Source organism: Heterocephalus glaber, unplaced genomic scaffold (assembly GCF_053883595.1).
Source record: "Heterocephalus glaber isolate CG9 unplaced genomic scaffold, H.glaber_assembly_v1.0 deba00001662, whole genome shotgun sequence".
Taxonomy (NCBI): domain Eukaryota; kingdom Metazoa; phylum Chordata; class Mammalia; order Rodentia; family Bathyergidae; genus Heterocephalus; species Heterocephalus glaber.
In genome coordinates, this window is record NW_028258403.1 from 5591180 (window position 1) to 5612416 (window position 21237).

Below are 21237 nucleotides of genomic sequence, written 5' to 3' on the forward strand. Positions count from 1 at the left end.
AGAGGCATCTGCTAGAGATGAAAGTTGGGTGAGATCCCACAGTCTGAGGAATTCTGTGGTGAAGAGGACTTTGATGACTGTTGAGAGAGGAGTTTTGTGTTTCATTCTGAGTGAGTGAATGAATGAGTAGATCTGAGGAGGTAGAAGTGGAGAGCACAGACTACTGTTGAGAAGTTGGTAATGAAGGGAAGTAAAGAGGAGCGGGTAGAACATTAAGCACAAAGAAGGATCAAGAGATGTTTTTCCTTTTTCTTTTTTGGGGAGGGATAACTTGAGGCTATGAAGAAGGGAGAGTGGTAGTAGAGAGACAAGTATCTCAGGCCTAAGGGAGGAAGGGAGGACTCAGAGTAGTGGGGAAAGATAGGTTTTAGGACATAGATAGAGGGATTAGTCTTGTGTAGAGGTTATGCGAATGATATCTCAACAAAATTTAAATTATTTAAAAGTCTTCTTTGATCAACTAGAAATGAGATAGATCAATAAATCTACTGAAGATACACATCGGAAGATCAGTTTTGATAGCCATTGATGAATTTCTAAAGAAGTTAAGACTCTTGACAGGAATTGTAATGCCATTCATTATCCATCCTTGTGGTAGACTAGAATGAACTATATATTTTCTTTTTTAAACAAAAACTATATTAATATAATTATGATGATCAATCCATTACTTTTCCATATTTATTTACCTGACATTATTATTCATATGAGGTCAATAAAAGAAAGGTTTTATACTCTGCATTTCTTTTATGGCCATTATTATTATGTTTCATATCATGACTAAAATTGAAAATATTTTTTTCTTACAGAGAAGGGGACTTTGAAAATGATATGCTCCAGTTGTCAAATCAGTGAGATTTGCCACTGGTGTTAGGCTACTGAGCATCTAAGTCAGAACACTCAGGGTCTAGCCAGGAGTGGTGGTGCATGCCTGTAATCCCAGCACTTGGAATGCTGAGGCAGGAGGAGCCCCATAAGTTCGAGGCTAGCATCAGCTACATAGTGAGTCTGCATAGCAAGATCCTGTCTCAAAAAAACAAACAAACCAAAAAACAAAAACAAAAACCCAAAAAGGAAAAAGAAAACTCAGGGTCTGAGCTGGACTGGCAATGAAAGGAATGGAAAGGAAGGATATATGTATTCACAGAGTAAAAATGATGGGTCTCTCTATAGTTATGGGGGTAAAGGAGAAGAAAATGGCATGAGTGAAATATATTTCCAGCCTGATAAAAATTGGCAATTCTTGGGGGCTTGGCTTATGTAGACCAATGCCTAGAACTGCCTCTGGAAATACAGGTTCCTTAACATATATTTTTCATTTGAATAAATGAACTTTTATAGGATACTTGCTTCACACACTTCTCACCATTGTTTTGCTACAGCAAGCATCTGTTTGCAGCTGTCACTTGACAGTGCTTGATCCCAGCTACAGCTCCTGGCTTTTGCCTTTTGCCCAAGGCTTTCATGGGACATCTATCATGTTGACTCTTGAGTAAATCTGCAAATAGGAGGGAATTCACATCATGGGGCAGCTTTTGACTCAGGGTGGCGATGGGAATCAGAGGATGAATATTCCCCTTCTCTGTCTCCTCACATTCCATGTGGCTCCACAGACAGTCCCACGTAGGATGATGTTCCAGTTGTTCAGAGTGGTAACCAGTTCAATACCACACCTTTGGTTGGCTTTCTGCCTTTTCCAATTGCACTCTTTTCATTCCTCCTGTTCTGTTTCCTGTGATTGCTTTCTACCATAAACTACTTGTACCTGGGTCTTATCTCAGACTCTGCATTTTGGGAAAGCCAAGCCCAGGAGAAAGTGCTATGTAAAATGTGGTGTAGTGAATTAGCACCTGGAAAGGACTAGGAGGCTTGGCTTCCAGATCTGTTCCTGATCCGATCTGTGGTAGTCACTGTTTCTTAATAACCAAAAAGCTGGGCACTTTGATCACCACTTTCAGATATGCTTGTACTTACAGAAAATCTACAACCCATTTATTAACTGAAGGGACAAAACCAAGCCAGGAAAAATTCTTGTAGCATGATATCTTGGGTACAGAAAGAACACGTGTCTGTGTACCTACATGTTAGTAAATGTACACAAAACCGTGCACTGACAGTTTGCTAAATAATTTTGAACGGCTTGAATTGTTTACAAGGTGAATGCATCTTGTGTAATTAAGGAAAGATAAAGTCCACTCCCAAAGCCATTGAGTCTTGCCTGTTAAAAGTACAGAGCCTAAGGCAAAGCGGGCCACAAGCCAAGGTGACTGCGAACTGTGCCCAGGTGCGCGCGCTAGGGGGCAGCGGAGCGGAGACTCAGGCACCGTGGCCCCAGACACCACCAACCCAGAGCAAGGCGGGAGCGCCTGTGGTCGCCAGGGGGCAGAAGTGTAAAACAACCTACATCTACACCACCCGCTCTTCCCCAGGCTCTAGCGCCAGGCAGTCCGTTTCAGAAGTCATTTGTTCCATCCCTCTGCCGAAGCCGGGGCAGATTGGTGGGTTTTCACCGTCCAGACCCCCCCCCCCCCCCGCCTCGCCGCTCCTAGAGAGGCCTGGCGCTCGGAGTAGTCTCTGGGCTCCTCCGTACCACACTTGGGTAAACAAAACTTTGTACCACATTTGAGCTAAACAAGTCACCCCTCTGCTCGCTCCCTCCCTCTGCCCCAGCCCCTAACACCGCAGAGGGGAAATTGAGTCACTGGGAGGAGAGGCCAGGGCCGCCAGGGGAAGGAGGGCGGACGCCAGCCCTCAGGGCCTTCCAGATGCTGGGAGAGGGAGGGTTCTCCAGGAAAACAAAACGGGGGAGGGGAGGCGGCTGGCTGCGCAGGAGCTGAGCCAGACACATGGAGAAACGCTGCCCAGGATCAAAGGAAATATGACATTTGAAAAGAATGTGCACGTCTGCTAGTACTGCGCGGGGGTGGGGTGGGGTGGTGGTGGTGGTGAAGAAAGGGGTAGGGCGTGGGGAGCGGCTCTGGGTCTGGGTCTCCGGGGGGGTTCTACCCATTGCCCTTCACGTCATCCCTTCCCTCCTCTGCCCCTCACTCCCCAGGTGCCGGCTGGTAGAAGGTCTCAGGGTGTTTCACGTGCGCCCTCCCCAAAGGTCTCTCCTTTATTTCCGAGATGAAGCTGAAAGGGAAATGTAACCTGAGACCAACCAAAGCTAGGGGGTGGGGGGTAGAAAAATCAAACCAGGCCCGCTCGGCCTCGGAACATTCTTCTCTCCCCGCCGGCCTGGCCTCTTCTCCCCGCCCCTCCTGCGTCTCGGTCCAGGGCTCACAGCCGGGGCAGCTCCGCACGTCATTGGGGTCCCCGGGGGTTGGGGGGGGGGTCCCCTGGGCGGGCCCGAGGGAGGACTGAGGGGAGGGGGGAGAGCCGCCTCTGCCCCGCCGGGCCAACCCCCCTTCCCCAGCCCAGCAGAGCCTGTTTCTCATTAGAGTAACGGGCGCGGTCCCCGCCTGGCTCCCGAGTGTTTGTAAACGTCTGACCCGAGGGCCCAGGCTTAACTGTTGGGGTGCTGGGCTCGGGGCGCTATTGAGGAACCGGCCTGGAGTCAAAGGAATTTAAGATTGGAAGTCGCTGTGGCCTCTAGGAAAAGTTTGAAGCTTTTGGTGTGCATGGGGCTGTGGGGAGCGGCAATCGCCCTTCCCCACCTCTCAATCTCTCTGGTCCGAGTCGTGAATCTCCCCTGAAACTCCCTCTCACACCCCAGGCCTCTTCCTGTCTGTCCTCCCCGGAAACTCCAGTCCGGGTCTTCCTTTCTCCTCCTGCCCAGGTGACAGGTGTCCAGCCCAGGGGCCCACCGGGTTTCAAGGCTTCCAGCCCCCTAGTAAACCTGGCCAGGATTTTCAGGAGAACCGGAGCGGGATGCATTCAGATCAGAAATTCGTTCCAGAGTACAGTTCTAGGGAGGAGGGGGCCAACTTCCCGCGGAGGCTAATTAATGGCACCTCTGGGTGGCTGGGACTCGGGTAGCGGCAAATCCCGGCCTGGACATGAGCCTATCAGGGGCTGTCTTGAAACAGTTCTTCAAGCCTCTTGCTCAGGCGGCTCTGAGAGGTGCAGGGTGGTTACAAGTTCTTCCCCTTCAGGGGATGAGGCGGGAGGTGCTGATTTAGGAAGGGAAAAGCTTCCGGAAGGCCCAGGTAGAGCGGCCTCAGCCTAGTGACTGGGAGGGAATGGCCTTTTCCTCTTTAGGGCACCCTGGAAACCTCTGTACCCCAGAGGCTGCTAGACCTCAGGCTTGGAGGGAATGGAGAGGAGAGGTGATCCTCCCAGCTGGATGCTGGCTACGGAAGCCTTCAGAACTTAAGAAAGTGTCTTCCCTGGGGCCTTCACACGGGGACCCTGGATGTGGCCTCTTTAAGGCGTTGTGACTCGGAGCCCCAAATTGAGATTAGGTGGGGTGGGGGCCGGGCTCCCCGCGGGAAATGATTGTCACAACTTCGGGCCAATGCATTAATAGGGTCGTGTCACGGTTGAAGGGACTGTTTCCCAATTCTTTTTTTTTTTTTTTGGAGGGGGAGGGAATGGAGAGAGGAGGAGGGAGGGAAGGTGGGGGAGGACGAGGGGCGCGTGGTTTTCCCATCTCATCCCTGGAGGAGGGGCCGGAGCATCCCGGGCAACCAATCAGAGAGAGGCGGGGGGGGGGTGCGCTTTGAAGAAGTTTGGGGGAAAAAAGTTTGGAAAAGTTTCTATAATAACGAGGGGGCGTTCGGAGGGAGGCGACTGCAACGGAGGAGGGGGCATCTCAGAGAAAGGGAGGGAGGGAGCCACCCTCGTGAAGATACAGCAGCCTCCCGAGCACCCCCTCCCGCCCGGGCTGGGACCTGGGGGCTTCGGCCGGATCCATGGGGGCAGCAAGCTGCGAGGATGAGGAGCTGGAATTTAAGCTGGTGTTCGGGGAGGAAAAAGAGGCCCCCCCGCTGGGCGCGGGGGGGTCGGGGGAAGGTTAGTGCGGGGCTGGGAAGGGGTCTTGGGGTCAGTGAGTGGAGGGCCCGGGATCCTGAGCCTGGAGAATTTAGGGCAGCTAGCCCGGGCTGGGGGATAAGAGGGTCAGAAGTTGAGAGGAGTCTGGGGGCTAGCTAGTCTGCGGAAGTGAGGCTGGGGGCCCGAGCACCACTTTCTCCTTTTTAGGTCTTGACTGGGGCGGGGGTGGGGGTGCCGTTGGCTGTGCGCCGCCTCTTGGCTGGGCGGACTGTCACTGGGATGGGGGGTGGGGACGGCGGTCCCAAGAGTGGGGGGTGCAGCCAGGGAATGGGGAGGTTTGAGTTTGGGGCTTGCCGGTTGCGGACCGAGCCCTGGTCCGGGAGACAGGACGCCCGGTGCTGGGGGAGCTCTCAGGCCGCGCCAGGGCGCCCCTCCCCCTCCCCCGTCTGGCCGCAATGAGAGGCAGATGGCGGGGACCGAGCCGGGGGCGGCGGCCGCAGCTCGCACGAAATCCGCGCTGCCCGCTGCTCCCCCTTACCCGGCTGGGCCCGGCACGCTTCACCCCCGGCCCAGATTGGGGGGAGCGAGGGAGGAGCCACCTCTTCGTCGCCACAGTGCCACAGTCTTAGCGCACCCCCCTACACACCCTCAGGCCACGGTTGCGATGGCAACTGGGGCTTCTGCCAGCTCCTTTCGGGGGTTTGGGAACCGCTGCTAATTGGGTTCATGTGTGAGTCGCCCCCAGCCCAGCCCAGAGTCTTGCTAAACACGCCTCGAGGCCCCGCTCCAGCCTCTCTCTAAGCACCTCTCTCACCTTAAGGCCCGCCCTCTCTGGTACCCTAGGTCCCAGAGCCCTGGGCTCAGATTTCGAGGTTCTCAGTGGGAAAAGTCTGGCACGCCTGCATCTATGTTTCCATCTTCTGACTTCCAACTTTGCTTTTGTCTTGTGGCATTGAGGGGCTCTTCAGAGACCCTCCTAGCAGAGGAGGGGGAAGCATAGCAGGGCTTGGGGGCTGGTCACTGCAGGAACCTAGACATCTCACCTGCTTCTCTCTCTGTCTCCTTCTACCTCCCTCCCATTGACAGAACTGGACTCAGAGGATGCCCCGCCATGCTGCCGCTTGGCTCTGGGGGAGCCCCCTCCCTATGGAGCTGCCCCTATTGGCATTCCCAGGCCTCCACCCCCTCGACCCGGCATGCACTCACCACCACCCCGCCCAGCCCCTTCACCTGGCACCTGGGAGAGCCAGCCTGCCCGGTCGGTGAGGCTGGGGGGACCAGGAGGGGGTTCTGGGGGCGCTTGTGGCGGCCGTGTTCTTGAGTGTCCCAGCATCCGCATCACCTCCATCTCTCCTACGCCTGACCCGCCGGCCCCACTAGAGGACAACCCTGATGCCTGGGGGGATGGCTCTCCCAGAGATTACCCCCCACCCGAAGGCTTTGGGGGCTACCGAGAGGCTGGGGGCCAGGGTGGGGGCGCCTTCTTCAGCCCCAGCCCTGGCAGCAGCAGCCTGTCCTCCTGGAGCTTCTTCTCTGATGCCTCTGACGAGGCAGCCCTGTATGCGGCTTGTGACGAGGTGGAGTCCGAGCTGAATGAAGCAGCCTCCCGCTTTGGCCTTGGCTCCCCGCTGCCCTCGCCCCGGGCTTCCCCTAGGCCATGGACCCCAGAGGATCCCTGGAGCCTATATGGTCCAAGCCCTGGTGGCCGCGGGCCGGAGGATAGCTGGCTACTCCTCAGCGCTCCTGGGCCCACCCCAGCCTCTCCCAGGCCTACCTCTCCTTGTGGCAAGAGGCGCTATTCCAGTTCTGGAACCCCATCTTCAGCTTCCCCAGCCCTGTCCCGCCGAGGCAGCCTGGGGGAAGAAGGGCCTGAGCCACCTCCACCCCCCCCATTACCTCTGGCCCGGGATGCTGGCTCCCCTGGCCCCTTTGACTACGTGGGGGCCCCACCAGCTGAGAGCATTCCCCAGAAGACCCGGCGAACTTCAAGCGAGCAGGCAGTGGCCCTGCCTCGATCTGAAGAGACTGCCCCGTGCAATGGGAAGCTACCTTTGGGAGCAGAGGAGGCTGTGACTCCTCCTGGGGGTCCCCGGAAGGAGGTGGCCAGCATGGACTACCTGGCAGTGCCGTCTCCCCTTGCTTGGTCCAAGTCTCGGATTGGGGGACACAGCCCCATCTTCAGGTGAGGGTTGTTGCATCTAGCAGCAGGGCTCTTTCTAACCCCCTGGGGCAACAGGAGGGTCAAGGAACAGTTTTAAGAGAGATCTTAGTTCTTGGTGCCTTCCACATTTTGGAAGAGAACTATGGGGCTCCTGATGCTTATCTCATTTGAAGAAGAATTAGTAAAAATGTACCTCTTCAGAATGACAATTTGCAGAGGGCAATATCTCCCTGTGGACCAATTAGAAAAAGCTTCATCCCCACACAATTCTAGGAGGACCAGTTAGGTAAAGGCAGAGTCCCTCTAGGGTGTCCCAGACCCCCAGCCCTACCCTGTGTCTGAGTTCAGAACTTGGTCTGGATTTTAGCCTTCCCCTCTGGCCCTTTAGAGAAGTGCTAGCCCTATGGTCTTACAGGAAGTCCCCCTTGTCTAACTCGTAATTTCTAGGGCCAGATCTGATTTAAAACCTAACTGCTAATTTAAAAAAGAAAGCATATATTTGCAAACTTGCTGTTCTACTCCTTGAACTCTCAAAGAATGATGCCTATTTCAATAATATTAAACCCTGCCGGGTGTGGTGACACACACCTGTAGTCCTAGCCCTTGGAAGGCTGAGGCAGGAGGATTGCCACAAATTTGAGGCCAGCCTGGACTATGTATCGAGTTCAAGGTCAGCTTGAACTTCATAGCAAGACCCTGTCTCAAAACAAACAAACAAACAAACAAACAAACTTAGACCCTGAGATGTCAGTCTGAGCGGACGTCATGCAGAAGTTTCTAGAGGAGAGAACATAGGATATTGTAGGGTTCCTATAGGACAAAGTTTTATGGTCTCAGCATTACTGACATCTTCAGCTGGGTAATTTGTTTTGCGGGGTGGAATTGGGCATAGTAGCATGGTTTAGCAGCCTCCTTGGCCTCTACTCATTGGACACTAGGAGCACCCTCTCCACTAGTTGTGACATTAAAAAATGTTTTCAGATATTGCCAAATATCACCTGGGGAGAGTTGATTACCAGTTGAAATCTGCTGACCTAGGGTATCTGAGAGCATAACATAGGAAAAGTCACTTTATCCGAGACACTTTAGCACCCTGGAACATTACTTACTCAGTCTCACCTAGTGGAAAGATTGCTGGCCTGGGAGCAGAAAGTGATCAGTTCTAGGTTCTGTCAGTGGCTGCTGGTCTCAGCTTCTTTATTTGTAAAACAAAGGGGTTCATGTCTAATGCCTTTTCTGGTCTGTGGTACTGTGTTATTCTGCCTGTCCTAATCCCAAACCCTGTACTCAGAGCTGGGAACAAAGAGAGTCTCAGGGAGTTGTCATCTTCCACATCCTCACCTCAGGGGCTCAGTCCCTTTGTCTCCCCCTGCTTCTGGGCTTTTGGACTTGACTACTGCTGTGATTTTCTCTTTCCCCCCTGCTGACACTCCTCCCTCACAGACTCCTCATTGTCCTGACTGGGATCAGGCTGCAGATGATCAGTGTTCTTCTCTCCTACCCAGGACCTCTGCCCTACCCCCTCTGGACTGGCCTCTGCCTAGCCAGTATGAGCAGTTGGAGCTGAGGATCGAGGTACAGCCTAGAGCCCACCACCGGGCTCACTATGAGACAGAGGGGAGCCGAGGAGCTGTCAAAGCTGCTCCTGGTGGCCACCCGGTAGTCAAGGTAAGGGGCAGAGGGCAGGCGTGCTATCCTGTCTCCTTTCCCATCCCAGATCCTTGCAGACACGCTTTAGCAGTACAGAGACCCATGGCACTGCCCTTTCCCACACTCCCTCTCAGCTCTGACCCTGCAGGCAGCCTGGGGGAGGGGCTGGAGTTGGGGGAGGAGGGGTGCACTTCAAGGACCCGGATATATTTTCTGCTCTTCTGTCCTCCCAACACACTAGACTCATCCCGTGGGACACCAGCCTCAAGTCTACTCTGGAAAATGGCCTGCCAGATGTGGGGGAGGGGTTCAGCTGAGGCCAAAGGTCACTGGGAGTTAGGTTTTCTCTATATTGAGTTGGGCCAGCCTCTCTTGGAAGCTCTTCCTCCTTTGCCCAGCCAAGCTTGGGCTTTATTCCAAGAATAACACTGTGAACTCCAGGCCACGTTTTCTCCACAACTGGTACCCAGTTCCCCCAGGGAATCCCTTCCAGGATATCCTTTATCTTTCACCGTCCCGGCCCCCTGGTGGACTGAAAATCCAGGGATGGATGAAGGAAGAGACCTTGGGGCTTTTAATTAGGTGGCCTCTGTCTCTCTCTGCCAGCTCCTAGGTTATAGTGAGAAGCCACTGACCTTACAGATGTTCATCGGCACTGCAGATGAAAGAAACCTGCGGCCTCATGCCTTCTATCAAGTGCACCGTATCACGGGCAAGATGGTGGCTACAGCCAGCTATGAAGCTGTTGTTAGTGGTACCAAAGTGTTGGAGATGACCCTGCTCCCTGAGAACAACATGGCTGCCAAGTAAGTGCCCTTCAAGTCTGCCTGAGTTAGGACCAGTAAGGCCCACTTCTTCCTCTTTCCAGAAGAGGTAGACATCATCGCTAGGAGCTGGGCTTACACCTTGTAAGGCCACCTCTGGATTAGAAAGTAGTCCTCCCAGGCACCCTTAAAAGGTCTCAGGGCTTTGACTGGATGGTGGGGCTTCCCCCTTTGGGGATGTATCACTATTCCAGCTTCAGCTAGGAGGGCTCCTCATCCATTCTTTGCCCTCAGCATTGACTGTGCTGGAATCCTGAAGCTTCGGAATTCAGACATTGAGCTGCGGAAGGGTGAGACAGACATCGGGCGAAAAAACACACGTGTGCGGCTGGTGTTCCGGGTGCACGTACCCCAAGGCGGCGGGAAGGTCGTCTCTGTGCAGGCAGCGTCAGTGCCCATCGAGTGCTGTGAGCAAAGAGGCCTTGGGCATCTCTCTGTCTCTTGCAACTCTCTTGTCTGTGTATTTGTCACCCATTTCCTCTCCATAGTGTCCTGTGCCCTGTCTGCCCTGGGTAGCCCTAAAGAGTACTCAGAAAAAAAGAAAAAAAAAAGAGTACTCAGCCCTCACTTCCACCATGGATGTGGGAGTGGTGAGGGTGGGGTTCTATTTGTCTCTGCTATAGACTGTCTCTCTGGGCTGGTCCAGAGTGACCGTGTCCCCTAGCTGCCCCTGAGGTGGCCTGTGCACTTGTTTGGGTAACTCCCAGGCCTATCCTGTTCACTCTTTCTGTTCTAGGAGTGGTCCTTTACATGGTCCATGTGAGCTCATGGATACTATTGGTTTACTTGTGTGTCTGTCACTAAGTGAGCTCCCCCAGGGCCAGTGACAGTTGTTCCACAGAGGGTGGGCAGTGGAGGCTGTTTCCTCCATGCTCAGCCCAGCCTGGCCTCTTCCTTGCACTGCCCTACAGCCCAGCGCTCAGCCCAGGAGCTACCACAGGTGGAGGCCTACAGCCCCAGCGCTTGTTCTGTGAGAGGAGGTGAAGAATTAGTGCTGACTGGCTCCAACTTCCTGCCAGACTCCAAGGTGGTGTTCATTGAGAGGGGCCCTGGTGAGTAATCACCTGGGCCAGAGACGGTGGGCAGGAAGAGCTTGGGACTGGCAGGTGTAAGATCTCTGGCACTGTGACAAAGCTACCGAGTTAAGCCTCAGTTTCCTTATCTATAAATGGGGCAGACAGACTGTGCCCCCATTGCACTGTCTGCTTCCCATCGGGAGATGGGTATGGCAACAATCTAAAATGGTGAGAATGCTGAACAAATGTAAGAAATTTGTATCTTGTTTGTTAAGAAGGAGTCAGCCTTGAGGTAAATTTGCCCCATGTAGAAAAGGCATATGGAGAGAAAGGGTAACTCACACCCTCACAGCTTCCCCGGGGCCCCTCTGAGCTATGGGACATATGATTGTGAGAGCCTGCAAGGTCCCTCGATGGAGCTATAGGGGTGGAGCAAGGCAAGACTGAGAGTTCCCACTGCAGCAGCCACCTTACTCACCGGGAGCCCAGCCCCTAGACCCACATTGGGCCCCCTGGGACCATGTCAGAGAGTCCCCAGCAGTTCTGGGTCACAGGACCTGGAGGCTTCACTGCATGTTTTCAGGCTGGAGCACTTTCCCACTCCGATCTTCCTGGCCAGCATTATCATGGGAGGGGATATTTGGAGAGGGTAGGAGGGTTTCAAAGTTGCCTCTGTCACTAATTCCCTCTAGTTCCTTGGCTGGCCTTGCCATTTCCTTTAGCCTTAGATTGCTTTCCTGTGCCTTGGGGACAGTTTAAAACCCTGTCTCTTCTACTGGATTGAGTGGACACCCAGCAGACTGTGTGTGCCAGACTTCTTATGGACATTTTGAATTTATCCTTGCTCCAGCAGGAGGGGAAATCACAGGGGACTAGGAGAGGGGGCAGGGACCCTGGAGTTAAGCCAGAGTGCTCTGTTCCTCCTGCACAGATGGAAAGCTGCAATGGGAGGAGGAGGCCACAGTGGACCGGTTGCAGAGCAATGAGGTACTAGTGTCACTGGGGTCTCTAGTCTGGGAGGGAGAGGGGAGAGGACTTGGGAAATTTTCCAGCAGCTCCCCTTACCCATGGAAGTGAACTCTAGAGCTATCTATTCTTTTCTGAAGGAGTCTGGCTACTCTGGAAGCAGGTTCATCTCACAAATACTTTACTCCTTAGTGAATGGAAAAAGCTAGGGGGTCAGGTGTGGGTCTTGGGGAGGTCTGGGCTGACCTTCACTCCCTGAAGGCTCCCTACCTCATCCTTTGCTTTTCTCCAGGTGACTCTGACCCTGACTGTCCCCGAGTACAGCAACAAGCGAGTGTCCCGGCCAGTCCAGGTCTACTTTTATGTCTCCAATGGGCGAAGGAAGCGCAGTCCTACCCAGAGTTTCAAGTTCCTGCCTGGTGCGCCTAAAACAGCCTGTCATGAGGGTGGAGGAATGTGGGGAAAAGAGGCAGGGCAGAGGGATGCAGTGCCCATCATGAGGGGCACAGGGATGGAGAAACCTGGGAAAGGTTGGAAAACCTGCAGTGGGGACATTGCCAGACTCTCACCAATGTGTCCGTCTGCTTCCCCCATCTTTCCAGTGATCTTCAAGGAGGAGCCCCTACCCGACTCATCTCTCCGGGGCTTCCCTTCAGCATCGGGACCCCCCTTTGGCACTGACATGGACTTCTCGCCACCCAGGCCCCCCTACCCCTCCTATCCCCATGAGGACCCTGCTTATGAAGCTCCTTACCTGTCAGAAGGCTTTGGCTATGGCACACCCGCTCTGTATCCCCAGACTGGGCCCCCACCATCCTACAGACCGGGCCTGCGTATGTTCCCTGAAACTGGGGATACCACAGGCTGTGTCCGCCTGCCTCCAGCCTCCTTCCTTCCCCGCCCATTCCCTAGTGACCTGTATGGAGAACGGGGATCCTCTTTTCCACTAGGACTTCCGTTTCCCCCTCCAGCCCCCTTTCGGTCTCCGCTACCATCATCCCCACCACTCGAAGGCCCCTTCCCTCCCCAGAGTAGCATTCCTCCCTTACCTGCTGAGGGATACAATGAGGTAGGGCCTGGATATGGCCCTGGGGAAGGGGCCCCGGAACAGGAGAAATCCAGGGGTGGCTACAGCAGCGGCTTCCGAGACAGTGTTCCTATCCAGGGTATCACGCTGGAGGAAGGTGGGTGTGGACTGGGGCTGTGCATATGAGTGGCTGTGAGAGAATGCACTGCATGTTTGCTGAGGGTTAGAGTTTGGCTTCTCAGAGACTGGGCATCCTTGGCCTCTCAGGGCCAGTGGGAGGGTCCCAGCAGCAAGGTCCTGGTACATGTGGCCACCTGAATTTAGTTAACTTAATTCGGAAGGGTGCATGGGGTACCTTCCCTGGCCTTTCTCCTGACTCTGCCTTCTGCTCAAATCACAAAATCTCAGAGCTAGAAGTACTTTCAAGGTCAGTGCACCCAGCTCTCTGAATTTGCAGATCCAGGTATTGAATTTCAGAGAGGGGCACTGGCTTGCTGAGGTCCCAGGCATACACACATTCCCTTGCCTCAGTGTCCCCTCAGCACAGTGACTGTGGTCAGCATTGATGATGAGAAGCCTTCCTGTTTTGCCTCAATGGCTACACCAACATTTGATGCCCATGACCTGGATTGCCCCGACATTGCAGGCCAAGCCAGGAAGAACAGGCTGGGAGGGGGGCCTGGGAGCCCACATGGATGGAGTTGGGGAAGGTTTGGTCAGAAGCAGGTGTCAAGGTACATTGGGGAATCTGAGGCCCAGTGAAAGAGAAGCCAGAGGAAGAGGAGCCTAGAGGTGTCCTAGACCAAGTCCTGCTTGGAATGGAATGGGGGTCGTTGGAAAAGGAGGAGGCCTTCTCTTAGCCCAGTCACTCAACTGCTCCTCCTTTACAGTGAGCGAGATCATTGTCCGAGACCTGAGTGGCTTCCCTGCATCTCCTGGAGAAGAGCCTCCTGCCTGAACTGCTGCTGGCAACCCCAGCCCTGGCCTCAACCCTGCCTACGTGGGCTCCTTCCTGGGGTGCAAGCTCCAGAAGCTTGGGGCCAACTCCCGTTTCTCTTTCCTCAGCCCTTCCCCAGCTGAAGTGTGACCCCTAGGCCTGGTGCTGCTTTGAAGGGCCAGGGAAGAGAGAGTGTGGAGGAGAGGAGATGGGGTGGAGACAGACTGAGGCCCAGAACTGGCCAGGGAGAAGACACTGTCCAGACTGTATGCAGGCTATGGTGCTGGGAGGCTGGGGACAAGAGGATGGGTAATAAACTGGTCACTCACTAGTACTTCAGGCTCCAGAGCTCTTTGGAGAGAGGGGTGGTAAAGCTTACTCATGCTCTGGATCAAGGAGGCTGGAAGTTGGAAAGACGTAAAGTTTGGCTGGGAGCATTGCAGTCCGAGGAGCTTCTTAGTGGAGGGGGGCTGGAGAGCATGGGTCCAGAGGGTTCCTGACTGGGGCCCTGGGTGGGGGCCAGGTCTTGAGTAGTCTTCTCTACTCTCTTCCTTCTGGGGGTTCAGGTTCCTTTAGGAACTTTGGGATGGGATCTAGGAATCAATTTTTTCAAGTTTCTTTGTCTTACAGTGAATCTGATTCATGACTAAGGTGAGGAAACACTAGTCTAGTTATTCTCTCATTTACGGAGGAGGAATCTGGGTTCAGAGAGGGACAAGTGCTTGCTCAAGGTCGAATAGCTAATCAGCAGCAGATGAATGGTGCACTCCTGGCCTCCTGCCCCCAGCTGCACACTCACACTTGCACAGCCTGACCCAGGAGGCTCAGGCCCTGTGGCTCATTCCTTGAAGTGAGGGAGGGAATGACAAAGAGCTGGCAAGGATCTATGCTCACCCTGGAGTCTCCTACCCCTGAAGACTGTGAAGATATCCTGGAATGATTTGTGCTTCAGGGGTGACTGTAGGAAGCCAAACAGCTTCCCCAGCAGCTCTGAGACTCAGGGCATTGTATGGGCTCCTGACTTGTCCTGTAGATGTACCCCTGCTGGTGTCTAGGTAGCTGGTACCTCACTATTGACTGGCCCAGGCTGGAAAGCTGCTCTGTCCTCTGTCTTGATGGCTGGTGAGGCCAAGTCCCAGTGAGCTGGGGAAAGTCAGGCTGTATTTGCCTGCTCAAGTGGAGCCTGGCCCAGGCAGCAGGCGTTGAGCACCGCCAGCTTGACTGCCTAGTTCCCCTGCAGGGGATGTAACCAGAAGACTTTCAGAGAGTCAGTACTGGGGACACTTGCCTCACTTCAAGGTAGGTGGAGCTTCTCTATGCCTAGTGAATCCAGACAGTCTTGGCAATTTCCAGGAGGACACAGGTGGGTGTGGCAGAAGCTGGCTATGGACTGGAGGACAAGAGAATCAGGGTGATCCTGTTCTGTTGTCGCCTTGTAATGAAGTCCCTTTATTTCCCTGAGAAACTGCTGCAAACCAGAGCGACATCAAGTGATCAGCTCAGCAGGCCTTGGTGGCTTTTCGAAGGTCCCCTGCTACCTCCCGCCAGTCATTACCCTATAATCTTCATGTCAGAGGGCGTCACGGGGCATATGTGTCACGTCTAGCATTCTTCATCTCCACCGTCAAGGTTTCTGACAGGGTGGGTCAGTCGCCATGAGAATGAAAAGTTGTCACAATGGGGAACCGTTTAGTTTTCTGTTAGGACACTGCCATTCACCCACTGTCTAACATTTATCGAGCAGCTACTAATCCCCAGCCCTTTCTTAGCCTCCTGTGGCAACAGTAAGTAAGCTTATTACAGTTTAATAATTCAAATCAGTAAATATTTCCTGTACAGAGAATACTGTCAGATTCTGGGGTGGGGAGTGTCAGTGAATGATTTTCATACAGAGGCTGTTCATTCAGTTGGGGAGGTTTAAGTGACTTCTAAATTGTGACATGAAGAATGACTAGGAGTTGATAAGGGTAAAAGACAGACCAGGCAGAGTGACCAGAGCAGTCAAAGTCCTGGAGGAAGAGGCAGGGGGGAAGGTTGACAGATCTCAAGGGCCTGGCCTGCGTGGAGAATGAAGGAAGGCTTAGCTTGGGGTGGGGAGGCAGGTTAAGTTCTGGGAGTGGGGCTTGTAAAGAATGCCTGAAGAGGAAGTAGGGCTGGATTCTGAAGGGTCTTTAGCCTGCTAGGGAAGGTAGTTATCGTGGGTGTTGGGAACCCTCCTATTAGGCCTTAGGTCTTAAACTGGGAATGATACAGTTGATCCACCATGAAATTTTTCCTCACACGGTGCTCACATCTACTTCCTCGTGTCTGCTCTGCCAGGGGCTTGTCCTGCTCTCTGGGCCCACACTGCACAGGCCTCACCCTCAGTTCATTAGAATCCGAATGTGGGCTGGCCTCCACGGCCTTTGCAAGTTGTCATTCTGGTACTCTAGAAGGACTGTCTCTTCCCAGGAACCTTACAGACAGACATCCAGCTCCCTGATGCTGTCTGTAGTTAGAAGAGAGAGGAGGCTGGGTCTCCTCCTGAAACTAGAGAAAACCTCTTGGCCAGGGTTACTGAAAAGTGTGATCTGAGGATTATTTGCATTTGAATTACTGGGGAGGTTTGGGAGCTTTTTGTTTTTCACTTTTAATGCAGACTCCTAGTGACTTTGATCTACTCAGTTATATTCTTGATGGGTGGAGCCCAGGTATCTTCATTTTATTTTATTTTTTATTTTTTGGGGTATCTTCATTTTAAAGCACTCTTAGGTGATTATTCAGCACAGGAACGTTTAGAAACTAGAGTCATTGGTCAGTTAAGTGTCAGACTCTGAAATAACTTTTCTGCTCCCTTCTTCAAATCTTATCTGGGCTTCCACAGGTGGAGGGTCACCTGGAAAAGTGAAATTGGGGGAGGAAGGGCAACACATTCCTCACCTGGCTCTGTCTTGCTATTTAGATAATCTAAGGATGTTCTCAGGCATATCCTGGAGCCTGGGTGCTCACTTAGCCTACAGCTGCCTGTGGAACTTATTAAGTCTCTTCTGGCTGCTACTCTGGGCCTCAAAGATGGTGCTTGATCATCAGCTATGTATGTGATCTTCAACATGTCACCAGGCCCAACTGGGTCCTAGATTCCTCTTCTGTCAATGTTTATTGAGCTCTTGCTATGTATCAACCTCTGTGATAGGTACTGGAGACAGAGGAATGGATGAGACAAACATAATTCCTTTCCTGTTGGAGCTTGAAGTTTAACAGACACTTCCAGAATGATATGTAATGTCAGGGCAGTACTGGGGACTTTGAGACCTCAGAGGAGGGACACTTAACCCACCCTCTCCTGTTGCTTGTGTATAGTGGTAATAGATGATTGTGTTTTGAGATAACTTGTTGGATATATCCCTTAGAGTGAGGAACAAGATGTGCTCTGAGATAACCAGATATTCCTAATGTCAGTATCCTGAGATAAAGAGCATCCAGGGCCAGGAATGTAGGTTTGTTACTCAATCCTTGGGTAGAGAGATGAAAGGAATGTCTCTCTATGTTCTCTCTCAGGCCTGTATCTGAGGAATCTAGTTAGGCCTGAGTGCATCCAAGCAGCCTGTATCTCTGAAAGGCAGGAAGCTAGGGAGCAAGGTTGGGCAAGGTGACATTCTGTGGCTGGGAGGCAATTCACTTTTATGTTCTATGGGGTTATTACTTTTAGTCCTGTCTGAGTATCTTCACTTTCTAGGGCTGCTCTATCAAAGCACCACACACTGGGTGGATTAAGCAAACAGACATTTATTGCCTCAGTTCAGGACAACCAAGTTGTTGGCAGGGTGGGTTTCTTCTGGAGTTTCTGAGAGAGATCTGTCGCATGCCTGTCTCCTAGCTTCTGACGATCCTTGGCAATCTTTTGCGTTCCTTGGCTTGCAAAAGCATCAATCACATCTCTGCCTCTGATGTCACATGGCACTCTTCCCTGTGTCTCTTCCAAGTTTCTGTGTCCACATCTCTTTCTCTTCACTCCTTGGATTTAGGGCTGTAATCTAGCACAACCTCATCCTAACATGAATGCATCTCCAAGGACCCTGTTTCCATATAAGGACATATTTACAGGTGTTGAGCATTAGGACTTGAACTTGACTCTTTTGGGACCCAGCACGATCCATTGCAGAGAATGTCTTGCAAAGTGTTATCAATCATTCTAATGTCAGTTAAGTAAAGATGACCATGTTTGGGCCCAAGTCATGAAGGGGAGAGCATTGTCCTCTGACCCCAGAATGGTGGAACTCTTGTGAGAGTTCCAAAGGAAAGGTGACTTTGGAGGAGGGAAGAGTAAGAATTTTAAAACCGGCTCCATAGGAGATCCTCCCTCTGCTGCTGCCTTTGGACAATCTTGGTGTTACTTTCTTTGAGATGCTGGTTGATTGTAGGTTTACTTTTCCAAACTACATTTCCCTGCTGGAGTTAAGAAGGTGCAAAAGGAGTGAGCCGCTAAAGAGGATGGGGATTCTCGAGGGTATTCATGTGGTAGAAGGAGGAATCCTCCAGTAAATAAATCCCTGTTTAATTACTGTTAGAGTACTGTCTAATCTACTTTCCCAAGTTTACTTAGAGCCGTTCTTTTTTGTAAGACAATATTTATTAATTACATACTGTTGTGTCACATATTGCCCCAAAACTTAGTGATTTAAAACAACAATAAAAAGTTGTCTCTCACAGTTTCTGGGGGTCAGAAATTTAGGTATAGCTTGGCTGAGCAGCTTTTTCTTGGAGTCTTTCATGAGGCCTCAATCTAAAGGTTTTGCTGGATCCATTTTCCAGTGGTTTATTCACATGGCTGGTAAGTTGGTACTAGCTATTGGCAGGAGGACTCTGTTCTTCATCTCCTCAACCTGTCCATGGGCTACTTGAGTATCTTCATGACAAAGCAGTTGGCTTCCCCCACGTGAACACTCCAAGGAGCCACAGTGGAAAGTTTATAACTTAGACTTGGAAGTTACTCAGTCATCTCTACCACACTTTGTTAGTCACATAGACCAGCCCTAATTCAATGTGAGAACACTGATGGTTGAGGGTAACATTGGAAGCTAAGTGCTACAAATATGAATTCATTCTGCAAATATTAGGTCATAGGCTTTCTATGCCAAGCATTGTTCTAAACACTGAAGATACAACAATAAACCCAACATATTTCTCATGGAGCTTACATTCTAGTGACACCTTAACTCAGTATCTTCTTGAGACAATTTGGGAAATGCTGCTTCACAGGGATTTAGAGAAGTAAGTGAGGATTATGAAAATAGGATGATAAATGCTAAGATGGAGGAATTTACATTACCATTACATTACATTACCATTTACATTGCCATACACTACATTACACCCAAGCTCCTGACCTAGGCTTGGGGGATAGTCAATGATGAGTTCTAGGAATAAATGACATATGGAGCAAGCCAAGCAAAAAGAGAATGGGGGTGAGGAAAGAGTGTTGCAGGCAGAAAGACAGCATGTACAATACCCCATAGCTTGATATAGTTAGGGAATTGAAAAAATTAAGTAAGACAGGAGCTGTGTGTGTGTGTGCAGCATGAGGAGAAGTGGAAAATGTTGAAAGATGAGGTTAGATTTTGTGATAGACTGTGGGAGGAAAAGGACAGGTAGGAGTCAGTGATAGTGTCCATGTTTCTAGTTAGGGCAACACATGGGCAGATAGAGGGAGGCAGTTGTCAGTCACAGTGAGAGAAAGTACAGAAGGAGGGAGACGAGTAGATGTGGATTATAGAGGTTTAGGTTGGGTATAAGTTGAAGCCGTCTGTTCACATTGAACATGAGCTGTGTTTGGGTTGCTGGGAACCTGTTGCAGGTTATTAATTCTGAAGCTACTTTATAGGTATGTAAGTATTGGACAAATAAGCAAATAAGCTGTAGCTAATTGGAGACATTTTTTCTCACTGTCAGGACATCAGGACCTGACACTCAGGAGAGAGAGCTACAGACACCATATATATAGAGAAGGCAGTTGAGTGCATAGGAGATCACCTGAGATCATCCAGAGGATGAGGAGGAAGCTCAGGGCACTGCCATGAAGGAGAGACATATTTAAGGGATGGCCAGAGAAAGAAGATACTGCAAAAGAGGACAGATCATCTAGAGAGGTAGGAAGAAAACCAGGAGAGTGTGGGTTGTGAGAAATGAGGGAAGGGAGCATGTCAGGAAGGAGGGAGATGTAAAGAAGATGGTTAGTCATTTTGGACTTTGGTGAGGGTTGTCCAGTAGCAGGTGAGAATAGAGTCGGACAGGTGATGGGGATGTGAGGAAACTGAGACTCCCAAGGAACTTTTAGAAAGAAAATTGGTTCCTGGAAACATTTGTAGTGTCATTTTTGGATATTAAGGAGTGGTTAAATAAGTTATGATACATCAGTATGAAGGAATATTGATTATCCAGCAATTCAAAATGATGTTGTTCTCTCAACCTAAATACCTGAACTGGATTTAATGTCTTTACGAACTGTGGGTTTCTCCTGTGGTAAGGAACGCTGGTTTGTCTTTATTGGAGTTTACTGTCCACTCAGGCAACTTACCTCAGGCTTGGGGAGCCTGGCTCCCCTCCTCAGGTTGGGATGGCACTGCAACTTGCTTACCATTTTTCTCTGCATTGCTTTTCTGATTTTCCATGCAGCTTCGGTTTTTCTGACACTTCTTTATTGGTTCTCTGAGTTTTTCCCTTACTTCCTCTCAGTAATTTTTTTGAGCAGTACTGGGAATCAGAACCTAGGAGTGCTCTATCATTGAACTACATCCCTAGCCCTTTCTATTATTTTTAACTTTTTTTTTTTGGTACCAGGGATCGAATTTGGGATCTTGTGCTTTTGAGGCAGGTGGCAGAACCACTGAGTTAAATCCCTGGCCCTATTATTTTTTACTTTTGAGGCCCAGTCTCACTAAGTTACACAGGCAGGACTTGAACTTGTGATCCTTCTGCCTCAGCCTCCCTCAGCGTTAGGATTACAGGTGTGCACCACCATGCCCAGCTGTACAGGATTCTAATATCTCCTTTATTGCCCCAAATTCTCTCACTTGCAGAGTCATTCAGAGGCTACTTGCATTCTGCCATCTTGCTCCAAACAGACTCTAAAATAATGTTCTTTTATTGAACAAATGGCCTGGTTTCTTTCCAGAAAAAAAAATCTCATTTCAAAAATAAGAAGAAATAAAGAGATGGAAAAGGAACTCCATACATTAAAACATGCTTAAAGGATGTTTTGATAGTTTAGCCATTTCTTATAACATTAAACACAGACTTACCATATAATACCATCAGCAATGGCTTCTTTACATATTTTCTCCAGTGAATCAAAAACTTAGGTCCATGCAAAATGCCATTCTTCAATGTTTACAGTTTTATTCAATGATGAACAGATACAGAAATAAGTACAGTATAGATATGTTGTGTTTATATGGGTAAGTAAATATACCTGTGTTTGTTAGGTTTGTATGCTAAGAGGGACTGAAAGAAGTGACACTCCATTACTAACAAGGACACAGCATCCAGACTTTGGTTTCTAAAAACAATTTTCTATAAAAGAATCCAATATTCCTTGAGCAAATGGTCAAATCTTGAGCCGTAGCAATGCTAGAATTTGAATATGGTTTAAGTGTGTCCCCCAAAAGTTCCTGTGTTGGAGACTTGGTCCTCAGGCTGGCGATGTAGAGGTGATGTAGAACCTTTAGAGGTTGGGCCCAGTACTAGGT

At 50.9% G+C, this 21237-nt stretch overlaps 1 protein-coding gene across 1 annotated transcript; it reads left to right on the forward strand.

Annotated features, from left to right (window-relative positions):
• Positions 1-4676: 4676 nt before the first annotated feature.
• Positions 4677-13847, forward strand: Nfatc4 (nuclear factor of activated T cells 4). The gene is made up of 10 exons (XM_004864078.3): positions 4677-4953; positions 6019-7114; positions 8599-8761; positions 9350-9549; positions 9802-9974; positions 10479-10619; positions 11515-11570; positions 11842-11968; positions 12152-12733; positions 13467-13847. The coding sequence occupies exons 1-10, from the start codon at positions 4854-4856 to the stop codon at positions 13532-13534; spliced, it is 2706 nt and encodes a 901-aa protein (XP_004864135.1). The 5' UTR covers positions 4677-4853; the 3' UTR covers positions 13535-13847.
• The last annotated feature ends 7390 nt before the right edge of the window (positions 13848-21237 follow it).